Source organism: Ranitomeya imitator, chromosome 9 (assembly GCF_032444005.1).
Source record: "Ranitomeya imitator isolate aRanImi1 chromosome 9, aRanImi1.pri, whole genome shotgun sequence".
NCBI lineage: Eukaryota > Metazoa > Chordata > Amphibia > Anura > Dendrobatidae > Ranitomeya > Ranitomeya imitator.
The window spans coordinates 36,297,098-36,311,056 of NC_091290.1; the positions used below are offsets into that span (position 1 = coordinate 36,297,098).

The 13,959-nt window shown below is 44.1% G+C and overlaps 1 protein-coding gene across 1 annotated transcript in view; it reads right to left on the reverse strand.

The window, feature by feature from the left end:
• CCDC88B (coiled-coil domain containing 88B) overlaps positions 1–13,959 on the reverse strand; it is a 60,603-nt gene that overhangs the window by 31,389 nt on the left and 15,255 nt on the right. The window contains exons 2-7 of the mRNA XM_069740101.1: positions 9,505–9,626; positions 8,927–8,996; positions 4,017–4,086; positions 2,245–2,303; positions 589–672; positions 358–498 (exon numbers count right to left, since the gene is read on the reverse strand). Of these exons, the coding sequence (XP_069596202.1) occupies positions 358–498; positions 589–672; positions 2,245–2,303; positions 4,017–4,086; positions 8,927–8,996; positions 9,505–9,626 (546 nt within the window). The remainder of the gene's footprint in view (positions 1–357; positions 499–588; positions 673–2,244; positions 2,304–4,016; positions 4,087–8,926; positions 8,997–9,504; positions 9,627–13,959) is intronic.

A 13,959-nucleotide genomic window follows, 5' to 3' on the forward strand; every position in this document is an offset into this window, starting at 1 on the left:
TTACTTAAATGCATGTATTTAAGGATAAAAATATTTTTTTGCGATTGGGTTTCATTAAAAATATTACACAAAATCCTGAAAGGTTCACAATCCCTTTAAGAGAGAGGTCAGATGGCCATATAAATCAGACCGCAGTGCATGGATTGGCCGGCGGCTCTCACAACAGATGCATAGAAATACATGGAGCTGTCATGTCTGGGTGGGTAGAGCTGCCGGCCAGTCCGTGCACTGCGTTCCAATCTCACTATGATGTATACACTCATCTGACTGCACCTTAGCCTCCATTTTAAGGAGCCTTACAATATGACTAAGGATGTTAGCTAAGCCAGACACCCATGCACAGAATTACACTCTTACCTCCAGAGCGTCGTCTCTCTGCTTCAGGATGTCCTTCAGGTGAGCACACAACATGTGCACCAAGTCTTCCAGGTCAGAATGGGGGAGCTGGCACAACTCCGACCCTGGTAGGGAGAATATTTTCCGAGAGTCTTGGGTCATCTTATAAAGAGAGCACAAACGACGGTCAGCAGAGACTGAGCAGAGAATCAGGTGAGGCAGAGGGTGCACTAGGGTGGTCCGCCGGCTCACCTCCTGAATCTTTCCCGCCAACTCGGTTTGGAAATCGAGACTTAGACTACGAATTCCACCAATTATTTCTTCGCGACCCTCACCCTGTAAAGAATAATCATCGGGACAATGGGAGGACTTTATTGGTGCCCTTTATATCTATTTATATAATTTCCTTGAATTGTCTGTCATCCACTTCCGTCTGCACGTCCTCGAATCCCACAATCCAGCACGCCGCACCAGAAATACACCGATGGCCATATTGGAATACCCAAGAGATGGCTATTCCAATATGGCACCCGCTGGTGGTAACAGGCCCTTGCGCAGTACCACCAGCGGGTCATCGCCGGACCCCCCGCTGCTGGGACTCCCCCGCCGCAAGAACCCCACGCCGCAATGACCTCTCCCCATCACTGCACCCTCCTGATGCGATAGCATCGGGCCTCCATCTAGCAATTTCATGAATTCACTTACAGATTAAAGTAAAGTTGGCTGAACCTACTGATCTGCATGGGGCCACCTGCGTCACCCCTTGCAGATGATGCCGGACTGATAAAGATTGATATTCGGGAAGATGGAATTTCAATGTTGCCTGAAATATGGCTTCTTTCCGTCTCTCTATTGAACATACATGGCTGCTCGGCTGAATTGAGCATGCATGTCTATGGCGGTTTTGGTGGAGAGGTTGCTGTTGGCTGAACAAAAATTTGACTGTCAGGTATCTAAGGTGTATGGCCACCATTAGGGTATGAGAGCATGTTCGGAGTTTTTTTTCCAGGTGGATCCGTTCCGAAAGTCATCTGAAAAAGCATCTAGAAAATGCTCCCCCCCAAAAAAAAAAATCACATGTAAAGATGTTGCTCAGAATCATCCTGAACTTCTTTTAACAGATTCAGGTTTCAAAAGATGCTAGAAGAAGTGACCTGACCATTCTTCCGGGGTTTTCTGGTCTGAAGACCCTCTATGCTTTGTACTTTACAATGCAAGTCAATGGCAAGCTTCAACAGATGCCTGGAAGACGCCCAGGTATCTTTAATTTTTCTTGAAAAACTGTTAGTCATTTCTTTATTGCTGACTTGAGTTAAAAAAATAAAAACATCCAAAGAATGAATAAAAAAAGGCAACAAAAATGATGCAAAAACACACACAAAAAAACAGCTGATCAAAAACACATAAAAAAAGCTAAAAAATGATGTTTCAATAAAAAAAAAAAAAAAAAAACACCTGCGTTTCCTGAGGCTGCTTCCTTGATGAGTTTCTCAGCCAGAAAAAGATGTGGAGTTCACACACCCTTAGGAGGCATTTGAACAATAAGTCATGATGTGCGGCATGCATTCACGTTCCTCTGATGTAGACACAGTGGGGCACATTTATTAATGGCGTCTAACCGTTGGTCCGGGGAGCTTGAATATGTGCCGTATGTATCACTGTGACACCGCTGTGTGATAGACTTGTCGTATCTTGCTAGTTAGGGATTTTCCTCTTACTTTCCCCACTTCCTAGTTGATTTACTTTAATCGTGCTCGTCAATAATAAATTTGTCTCAAATCACAAAATTAATCGAAAACAAGGAAAGTTAACTAGTGAAATTCAAAACATTAATAAATGTTCCCCCCAAAAAAATCCTTGTGTCCGAATTTTGGTTTGAAGTATGGCGCAGCGACCTTAGTCAATTACCTGAACAGCAGCTCCAAGCATCAGTGATATTATCTTCACCATTTCTTGCAGGGAAGCATCTAAATAAGCAGATGTTACATATAGAATCATTATTCATATGTTACCAGTAACTTGCAATTATATTTACTACATTCATGGCCAAAAGTGTTGGCATGCTTGAAATTGCTTCAGAAAATGAAGTATTTCTCCCAGAAAATTATTCCAATTACATGTGTTTTGTTACATACAAGTTTATTTTCTTTGTGTTTATTGGACCAACACAAAAAAAAACACAGAAAAAAAGGTAAATTGGAAATAATTTCACATAAAATCCTAAAAATGGGCAGGACACAATTGTTGACACCTTTCCAAAACTTTGTTTCAAGCATATGATGCTCGTGCAAACTCACCTGTGGCAAATAACAGGTGTGGGCAATATGAAAATCACACCCGAAACCAGATAAAAAGGTAATCTTTGCATTATGTGTCTGTGTGTGCCACACTAAGCATGGAGAACAGAAAGAGGAGAAGAGAGCTGTCTGAGGACCTGAGAACCAAAATTGTTAAACAACATCAACAATCTCAAGGTTACAAGTCCATCTCCTGAGATCTTGATGTTCCTTTGTTCACGGTGTGCAACATAATCAAGAAGTTTACAATCCATGGCACTGTAGCTAATCTTCAGGGACGTGGACGGTAGAGAAAAATTGGTAAAAGGTTGCAACATAGGACAGTCCGGATGTTAGATAAGGAGCCCCAATCAAGGTCCAAAGAAATTCAAGCTGTCCTGCAGTCAAGGGGTGCATCAGTGTCAGTGTGAACTATCTGTCGATATCTGAATGAAATGAAGCGCTACGGCAGGAGACCCAACAGGACCCCACTGCTGACACAGAGACATAAAAAAGCTGGACTGCATTTTGCCAAAATGTACTTGAGTAAGCCAAAATCCTTCTGTGAAAGCGTCATGTGGACAGAATTAGACCAGGATGGAGCTTTTTGGAAAAGCACATCATTCTACTGTTTACTGAAAACAGAATGAGGCCTACAAAGAAAAGAACATAGTACCTACAGTAAAATATGGTGGAGGTTCAGAGATGGTTTGGGGTTGTTTTGCTGGCTCTAACAGTAGAGGCCTTGACGGTGTGCAAGACATCCTGAAATCTGAAGACTACCATATGATTTTGGGTCTCAATGTATTGCCAGTGTCAGAAAGCTCTGTTTGCGTCCTAGGTTATGAGTCTTCCAACAAGAGAAAGACTCCAAACAAACTTCAAGGAGCACCCAAAAATGGATGGAAATAAATTGCTGGAGAGTTCTGAAGTGACCAGTAATGAGTCCGGGTCTAACGCCCATTGAACACCTGTGGAGAGATCTTAAAATTGCTGTTAGGAGAAGGCGCCTTCAAAAATGAGAGACCTGGAGCAGTTTGCAAAAGAAGAGTGGTCCAAAATTCCAGGTGAGAAGTGTAAGAAGATTGCTGATGGTTATAGGAAGCAATTGACTGCAGTTATTTATTTCAAAGGGTGTGAAAGCAAATATTAATTTGAGGGTGCCAACAATTTTGCCCGGCCCATTTTGGGGGGTTTGTGTGAAATTATGTCCAATTTGCTTTTTATCTGATTTTTTTTGTGTGCTGTTCCAATACATACAAAGAAATAAACACGTGAATAACAAAACTTGTGTTATTGCAATCATTTTTTCTGGGAGAAATACTCCATTTTGGGGAACAATTTCAAGGGAGGCAACACTTTCCCAATGACTGTATGTTCTGGCACTGATGGTTCCAGGCTGACCTGAGACTGGGTCTTGAGAGATGAGATGTGTGTCTGGGAGGGACATCAGGATCAATTGCTGCAGTTCATCCTGGAATAGATCATAATAATCTCCTTTTAATCATGTACATCACAGCTATCGATGCTGCACTATGGAAGTGGAGTACGCCGACTTTACATGTAGCATTTGCAGTTACTCATCTCACCCAATAGACGGTACTCATAGTGCCGCCATGATACAACAACAGTGAGTACCACTATAATGGTGCCAGTCACAGGCCTGCATATGTGTTCTATCCATGAAAACCTACCCAACATAGTCTAGGGCTGTTCCCGTGTCCATATATTAAGCAGAAGTCAGAATAAGGTTTAGGCCCATGTTCACATTTATTCAGGTACGTACTGGGACTGAAATTCAGTCCTGGCATTTGCAATCACACAGGCCCATGTTGTCCCCGTCCCCATGAACCAGGTGGAATATATCACTAATATTACCCTGGATGGAGGAAAGGAAGATTTTCTACAACACCAATATTTCTAAAGATACCGGTGGCTGCTGGGGTAAGTGACGGAGTCAGCGACTTTGTGTTCCATCACATCTCTTAACAGTATGGATGTCTTGAGAACACCGATTCTGTTAATAACGTAGCAGACAAGGCAGCCCATGACCAAACAGGCCCTTCATGTAGTGTAACTTCTGCCCCTTTTTTGTTACTTTTTATCTGCATGTTTTCTGCCACAAAATACACAATAAAATCTTTTGAGTATTGTGTTTTTTATACATTTTCCCCTTTATTTGATGCATTTTTGGTGCAGTTTTTAAACATCGTTTCTAAAGGGGTTGTCTGAGACTTTAACATTGATGGCCTATCCTTAGGATAGACTTAGACTTTAACATTGATGGCCTATCCCTAGGATAGACTTAGACTTTAACATTGATGGCCTATCCCTAGGATAGACTTAGACTTTAACATTGATGGCCTATCCTTAGGATAGACTTAGACTTTAACATTGATGGCCTATCCCTAGGATAGACTTAGACTTTAACATTGATGGCCTATCCCTAGGATAGACTTAGACTTTAACATTGATGGCCTATCCTTAGGATAGACTTAGACTTTAACATTGATGGCCTATCCCTAGGATAGACTTAGACTTTAACCCCTTCATGACCAGGGGATTTTTCGTTTTTCCGTGTTCGTTTTTCGCTCCCCTCCTTCCCAGAGCCATAACTTTTTTATTTTTCCGTCAATTTGGCCATGTGAGGGCTTATTTTTTGCGGGACGAGTTGTACTTTTGAACGACATCATTGGTTTTAACATGTCGTGTACTAGAAAACGGGAAAAAAATTCCAAGTGCGGTGAAATTGCAAAAAAAGTGCAATCCCACATTGGTTTTTTGTTTGGCTTTTTTGCTAGGTTCACTAAATGCTAAAAATGACCTGCCATTATGATTCTCCAGGTCATTACGAGTTCATAGACACCAAACATGACTAGGTTATTTTATATCTAAGTGGTGAAAAAAAATTCCAAACTTTGCTAAAAAAAAAAAAAAAAAAATTGCGCCATTTTCCGATACTCGTAGCGTCTCCATTTTTCGTGATCTGGGGTCGGTTGAGGGCTTATTTTTTGCGTGCCGAGATGACGTTTTTAATGATAGCATTTCGGTGCAGATACGTTCTTTTGATCGCCCGTTATTGCATTTTAATGCAATGTCGCGGCGACCAAAAAAACGTAATTCTGGCGTTTCGAGTTTTTTTCCCGCTACGCTGTTTAGCGATCAGGTTAATACTTTTTTTATTTGATAGATCGGGCAATTCTGAGCGCGGCGATACCAAATATGCGTAGATTTGATATTTTTTTTATTGATTTATTTTGATTGGGGCGAAAGGGGGGTGATTTAAACTTTTATGTTTTTTTTATTTTTTTCACATTTTTTTAAACTTTTTTTTTTAACTTTTGCCATGCTTCAATAGCCTCCATGAGAGGCTAGAAGCAGGCACAAGCCGATCGGCTCTGCTACATAGCAGCGATCTGCTGATCGCTGCTATGTAGCAGAATTGCACGTGTGCTGTGAGCGCCGACCACAGGGTGGCGCTCACAGCGACGGGCAATCAGTAACCATAGAGGTCTCAAGGACCTCTATGGCTACAATGGAGACGCATCGCCGACCCCCGGACATGTGACGGGGGTCGGCGATGACGTCATTTCCGGCCGCCCGGCCGGAAGCGGTAGTTAAATGCCGCTGTCTGCGTTTGACAGCGGCATTTAACTAGTTAATAGGTGCGGGCAGATCGCGATTCTGCCCGCGCCTATTACGGGCACATGTCAGCTGTTCAAAACAGCTGACATGTCCCGGCTTTGGTGCGGGCTCACCGCGGAGCCCTGCATCAAAGCAGGGGAGCCGGCATCGGACGGTATAGTACGTCCGATGCCGGTAAGGGGTTAACATTGATGGCCTATCCTTAGGATAGACTTAGACTTTAACATTGATGGCCTATCCTTAGGATAGACTTACACTTTAACATTCATGGCCTATGCCTAGGATAGACTTAGACTTTAACATTGATGGCCTATCCCTAGGATAGACTTACACATTAACATTCATGGCCTATGCCTAGGATAGACTTAGACTTTAACATTGATGGCCTACCCTTGGATAGCCTTAGACTTTAATAGTGATGGCCTATCCCTAGGATAGACTTAGAATTTAACATTGATGGCCTATCCTTAGGACACCCGGTACCTCCGCCGATCTGCTGTTCTCAGTTTTGGCAATGACAATGCTCAGTTACGGAGTGGCATAGCTCCGTCGATTACTGTTGCTGTCGGGTACTGCACTTCCACCCCCTATTGATTTGAATAGAAGGCGGGTGTACAGTACCCCGCCGCGACCACTATAGTGTCGACAGAGCTGTATTGTGCAGCTCCCCAACTCAGCAGTTTCCACTACCGCTGACACCAAGAACAGCTGTTGGCAGGGGGTAACTGGTGTCGCACCCCCACCGATCAGTGGGAGCTTGGTGTACAGGGTCTACTGCAGCTGGGAATAAAGAGACATTCACAGCAGAAGACATTAATTCTTTTGCTGCACTGCCCTGGACTACAACTCTCAGCAGTCTTTGCTCCTCTTTACATCCCGGAAGAAGAGGAATAGATGAGGAAGAAACTGATCGGATGAGCAAGTTGGAGAAGAAAGAAGGAGCTAGCTGTGCATGAGGAGATATGTGAGACCTTCCATTGCAGACTGGTAAGAGCCTGACATTGGAGAGCAGAGAACAGAGGCACAAAGTGAGTGCTGACAGCTCAGCAGCTCAGTGTGCGAGGAAGGAAGATAATCCTGGAGCTGAACCTCGTCTGCAGACCAGCCATGTTATCAGGAGATGTCCGCCAGATCCCGATCTACCTCAGAGGGGGATCCTGCCATCCATTCCCTGTGTCCAAGGCATCTGGACCCTGCAGCCCCAAGCTTGATTCCTGTGTGACCTCAGAACTGCTACAGCAAGGCGTGAGTAGCTAATGCTGGAACATGTAGTTCCACTGTTGAGTTTCCAAGAGACACTTTGCTCACGGAGGTGGCTTAAATGGGCGTTACAAATGTTTTTTTTTAATTTTTTTCAAGGTCCCCGCAGAAGCCTACAGAGAAGAATGCACCAAAAAAACATACACTTAAGCAGTGTATTTAAAGGCACAGGGTGCAGGAGTTTTCATGAAATTGTGGCACCCCAGGAGTCACGGGGGAGGTGATGTCATGCCTGGAAACAAGGAGGGATCCCTTAATCAGGTAATACTGACATGCAACACCGTTCTGACTCCAGGCCAGAAGGGGGAGCTCTAAACCCAGCTTCAGGGTAGCTTCCCTATATATATATTCTGGCTGGAGAAGGAGTTGGTAGAGAGTCTGCTATGGACAGTGAGAGGAGAGGGGGCAATAGGAGAGGAGCCTGGGGTCTGGAGCTGCGAGTGGGCTCACCCCAGAGGAAAACGCCAAGAGACCAGACACCGGGGTCCGTGGTGGTGTGGGAGTTGCTGACCCAGCCACTGAACCCGGAGGGCAGGAGATTGCAAGTCTAACGTCCGACCCAACACCGGCAGGTACCACAGCAAGTGAGGAGCCTGGGGCTGAGAGAGAAAGGACAGTGCCCATGAAAGGTTCAAGCTGTCAGCCATAAAGGTTGAGAATACAGACACTGAGAGGACTTGTGCAGAGCTTCAGGCAGCAAGGGTCAGATATACAGCGCAGAGGGAAGGCCTCCGAACCCACCTGGCTAGGTGGATCCCAAGCTGTTTACAGGCTGCTCGGACCCCACCATCACCTGTTACCTGTACCCTGGACTGTACCTGAATTCTACCAGTAAATGGTAAAGGAAACTGTTATCCCTGTGTCCTGCAATTATTCCCTGTTCCCTCAGTCCTGCATCCCACCGACAACCATCTCTTTTACCAGCTACACCGGGAGCCCTGGGGACCAAGCTCTACCTATGGGGAGCTATACCATCTAAGGTGCAAAACCATCAGCCCCAGAGAACCCCTTTAAACAGCGTAGGCCACCCCTGGCCGAATACCTCAGGTGACGTCACGAACACTACTACATCAGACTTTATTCCCATTTTGATTAACCCCCTTTTACTGGACGCCCAGGGCCACGGACCGGGTCACTACCACAGTGACCACCCCTTCAAGAACAGAACCTGCCCGGTACCGAGTACCCCACGGTCCTAGCGGGCGCTCCAAAATCATATCCACTTTGCTTGGACAGCTAAATGCAGACTTTCTGCACAAAAAAACGCAGCAGAAAAAAACGCAGCAGAAAAAAAACCCGCAATATATACGCTACGTGGGAACATGGCCTAGGGAGGTACAATTTTTTTTCGAAAGTTTGCCCAGCTCTGCCCACTGCTGCCCCATTATTTTTTGCATTAATCACATTACCTGGTAATAAGATCGCAGTCTCATTTTCAGGCCGTGGAGATCTACATTCCCATGATACGAGCGGGAGTCACTAATTAGGAGACAGTTATAATTACTAACAGTCCAGTACAACATTTCTTTCTCATTGGTGCACTGCAATATGTAGCGCCTGCACTAGATTCACACAGAAGTAGAGAATCATTCTCTAGGTTAAAAATGGGCAGGATTTGCTCTTATTTTATTCCCACAGCACCACAATCCATTTTCTTTCATTTATTCCACCATATGGTTCCTGAGTATGGAACTTTTTATATAGTGCTAATTTTTCTAGTCTTTAGTGAGAGGGTGTGTCTTACAGGATCCTCGGGGGCGTGTCTTTAGGTTACACTGCATTATTACTCTGTGAGCCACGCCCCCTTGGAAAGACCATAAAATTTGCACTAAAAGAAAAGGCAGCTTTTATAAAAATTAAAAAGAAAAGCTATAGGGGTTAAAATACAAGCAGAAAATGGCCACTTTTAACCTAGTCACAGGTCCCCTTTAGGACCCGATATTATATTTTACACCGAAGATACAAACGTCCGGACCGCTTCTCTTACATAAAACTCATGATGTAGTGCAGAGCGCACCCTGTAGTCAGCTGCAGGTACTCTCTCAGGGGATCCTTCATGGGAGATAGTGGGCCACAGTCAAAAGCTTGAGACTGCTCAAAGGTTCGGATCTGAGGATTGGGAAAAACATAATATGATAGTAAATAATACATTGTAATAATACAAATAATGAATTTACATTAATAAAGGGTTTCGTCCAAGAAAAACAAAAATAGAACAGCAGCGGAAATTTTTGTAACATAGAAAAAAACACTGTACTCGTCTGTTAAGTCATCCACCAATACAATAGAAACCATGACTTTTGTGGAGGACCAAACCAATAGGCTGAAATGAATTTTGCTTAATATTAACATTAACACATTAATTATAATTATTACTTTATATTACTATCACTTAATATTCAGCATAACTAAGTATGCTGAAATCCCCTATATACAGTATGAGCCCCGACATACCCTCCTATATATAATATGAGATCACACATAGCCTCCTAATTACAGTATGAGCCCCCACATAGCCTTCTATATACAATGTGAACCCTCACATAGCCTCCTATATACAGTGTGATCCCTCACGTAGCCTCCTATTTACAGTGTGATCCCTCACATAGCCTCCTATATAAAGTGTGAGCCCTCGCAAAGCCTCCTATTTACAGTGTGATCTCTCGCATAGCCTCCTATTTACAGTGTGATCTCTCGCATAGCCTCCTATTTACAGTGTGATCCCTCACATAGCCTCCTATATACAATGTGATCCGTCACATAGCCTCCTATATACAATGTGATCCCTCACATAGCCTCCTATATACAATGTGATCCCTCACATAGCCTCCTATATACAATGTGATCCCTCACATAGCCTCCTATATACAGTGTGATCCGTCACATAGCCTCCTTTATACACCCAAATATCTCATACATATGAAAAATAAACACATAATAATAATCTTTATTTTTATATAGCGCTAACATATTCCACAGCGCTTTACAGTTTACACACATTATCATTGCTGTCCCCATTGGGGCTCACAATCTAAATTCCCTATCAATATGTCTTTGGAATGTGGGAGGAAACCGGAGAACCCGGAGGAAACCCACGCAAACACAGGGAGAACATACAAACTCCTCGCAGATGTTGTCCTTGGTGGGATTTGAACCCAGGACCCCAGTGCTGCAAGGCTGCTGTGCTATCCACTGCGCCACCGTGCTGCCGGTATACTCACCTTGCTGCCATCCCCGGCGCTTTGGTATCCGGTGCACTGACTCTGCGCACAGCAGATGCAGTGAAGTGACTTCATCGCGTCTGCTGACCCACACGCTGATTGATGGAAGAAGGAGATAGCGCCTCCGTCCTACTCCACTAATGTATCCACCACTCTCTGCATCCTGCGGGTGTGGATAGTGGGGGTGATCACATTGAGGAGTGGATGGCGGTAGAAGACATTCAGCGGGCATGGTGCAGCCTATGGGTCACTGATTTCATCCCTACAGCTATCTCGGTCCATGGACCGGAGTGGAATGGGAGGAGGGCCGCATGTGGCCTGCAGGCTACACTTTGCACATCTCTGCCCGAGACTGACATACAGTGCTGCAATAATGCAGAAGTTTTATTCATCCAGTGGTTCAGGCTGCACGAATGAGATGACAGGTTCCCTTAAGAGATGATTTAAGAGATGGTTTTCTTTTGTACTGCTTTAGAGGAACAAGTAGGTAGAAGCAGGACTGTGGAGTCCCAAATTTAAGAGACGAGTGTTACATTTTCTCAAGAATTGGTTACTGTCCTGATTTAGTATGTTACATCCTGTAGAGGCCAGGTAAGTTTCTGAAACTTTTTGTTTGTAATTGTTGGGGAACTGTCTGCAGCTTTAGCATTGTTTGACCTTTTATCAGGGAAGAATACCATATGTACAAGAAGAAACCTTGAGGGCAAAGGATCCCACCACTATCATACAATCAATGTAAAATGGGCCACTCTTGGTTTCACACGCCTTACTAGCCAAAGAGAGCCAAGCTGTCATCCATTCATAGGTCATTACTCTGTCCAACAGGAGGACTCCTTCCAGCTTCTCTTTCGCTATTCCACCTAAGCAATCTTCCAGTTGCTCCCTGCCTCACTGTAGAGCAGTGTTCCCCAACTCCAGTCCTCAAGAGCCACCAACAGGTCATGTTTTTAGTATTTCCTTAGTATTGCATAGGTGATAATTGCATCACCTGCACAGGCATTAATTCCATCACCTGTGCAATACTAAGGAAATCCTGAAAACATGACCTGTTGGTGGCTCTTGAGGACCGAACTTGGGGAACACTGCTGTAGAGAAACAAGTTATCATTACCGGTGACCATTGTCTCAACCTAAGAGATCAACCTTCCTTTGGCCTTGCACTTCACATGATACATGGCGCACACCTCTGATGCCAGCACTCCTCTAACAGGCTAAGACCGATGCTCCTCAAGCTTCATCACCAGTGCCGACAACCCAAGAGCTGTAATCAGCAGGTTGTCCTGGCACATCATGTGGGTACCACCAAAGACTTAATACTTCGAGCTTCTTATGGCCATGGCGATACATTGCAACGAAACATATTTCACATCACATTTCCAGCATGCTCAGTCGCATATCGACATGTCTTAAATAGAGTTTCTCCATCTACATAAGCCCATACAACTATTTACAAGGGCAGCATGTATAGTCAATTTGTTGCCAATGGGGGCTTCACATATCCCTCCTTACACTTCCACCAAAGTTAACAAGTACACTCTACTTACATTTAAGGGGCAGTGTTACCCCCTTTGCTTTCTTTGTCCTTACGAGTTGCCTTCCCAAAGGGGAGCAGAGCTTTCCATTCCTCACAGTAAATTTCCTGCTTCTGTGGAGTTGACTCTTCCACCTTGACGCCCTTATGGTCTTGTAACCTTACAGAAGCCTGCACATCCGCTGACAGTGGCCCTAGTTTATAGACGGCTGGCTATAAAGACTCAACCAGAAGTTTGTGGCAATATGGTTCCTAAACTCTGACAGCCCCATTTCACACTTCCACTACAGATGGAAATTCTAGCTCATCTCACAGCAATAGATCAACATGGTGGAGGAACTCAGTAAATGGGTTCAAGTGTGATCTTCTGGCCTTTGCAAAAGTTTAGTTTTTTTTAAGCCTTACTAGACAAAACAGCCAAACTGTATTCTTCTTTAAAGTCATCACTCTTCCCAATAGGTGACCTTTTCTTACAGCACCTTACAAGTCTCCTATCCACCATTTCCGACTCTTAGCCCACCACTCCACCTCGGCAAGTCTAGGACTGTTTGCAGTGTTGCAATATTTTCTTTTTTGATGCACAGGTGAACTCAACCTTTAATGATTACCATTTGTCTGTTGATAATAGCCAAGCCTGTCTTAAAATCCACCACACCCATGTCTTCCAACAATATTTGCATTACATAAAAACAGAAATGTGTAAGCTGTGCACTGATCTCAAACACGAGCAGTGGGATAGCAATAATGTTATTCACTCGTCCTGGCTCCAGCCTCGGGTCTGATCCCAGCTCCTATGGCTTCCTCCATTTGATGCACTCCACGCTTGTAAAGTAACCTGACAATCTCCTTTAACATAGTCATCGAAGGCCTTTTAAAGGGAACCTGTCACCTGAATTTGGCGGTTTTCGGTCATATGGGCGGAGTTTTCGAGTGTTTGATTTACCCTTTCCTTACCCGCTGGCTGCATGCTGGCCGCAATATTGGGTTGAAGTTCATGCTGTGTCCCCCGTAGTACACGCCTGGGCAAGGCAAGATTGTCTTGTGCAGGCGTGTACTACGGAGGACAGAGAATGAACTTCAACCCAATATTGCGGCCAGCATGCAGCCAGTGGGTAAGGAAAGGGTAAATCAAACACTCGAAAACTCCGCCCATATGACCGCAAACCTGTCCCGCCAAATTCAGGTGACAGGTTCCCTTTAAGGCCGATGCTGACTGTCTGGGTATTCAGTAAGCTTTGCATTCAGTTACAAATTCAGGATTTTTTCTTCACCATCCATATCTCTTAGCTGGCTAATCATAACTTCAGCAAACTGTTTTCTTATCAGCTATCTACACTCACCTGCTAGCTGAGATCTCCAGTTAACCATTATCTGCTTTAAGTATGACAAACTCTTCTATGCTAATACTTGTGATGTTCACACTATTAAGATGTTGCAACAGTGCGTAATTTACTCTGCCAGCAAATATCCAGTTTGCCTGTTCATCATTACTACTCACTTACTAATTGCATGCAACTCTGCCATTAACCATTTAGCTGCTGCAAGTTCTGCACAGACAATACATCTACAGCTCCTTTGGGCAACAGATTCTCATCTAATTTTATAGAAAGCAAACTTTGACTCTATAGCCCATAGAAAGCAAAGATGGCAAAATATTTAATAAAACCCAATTTCTTAATGATGTTGCTTAC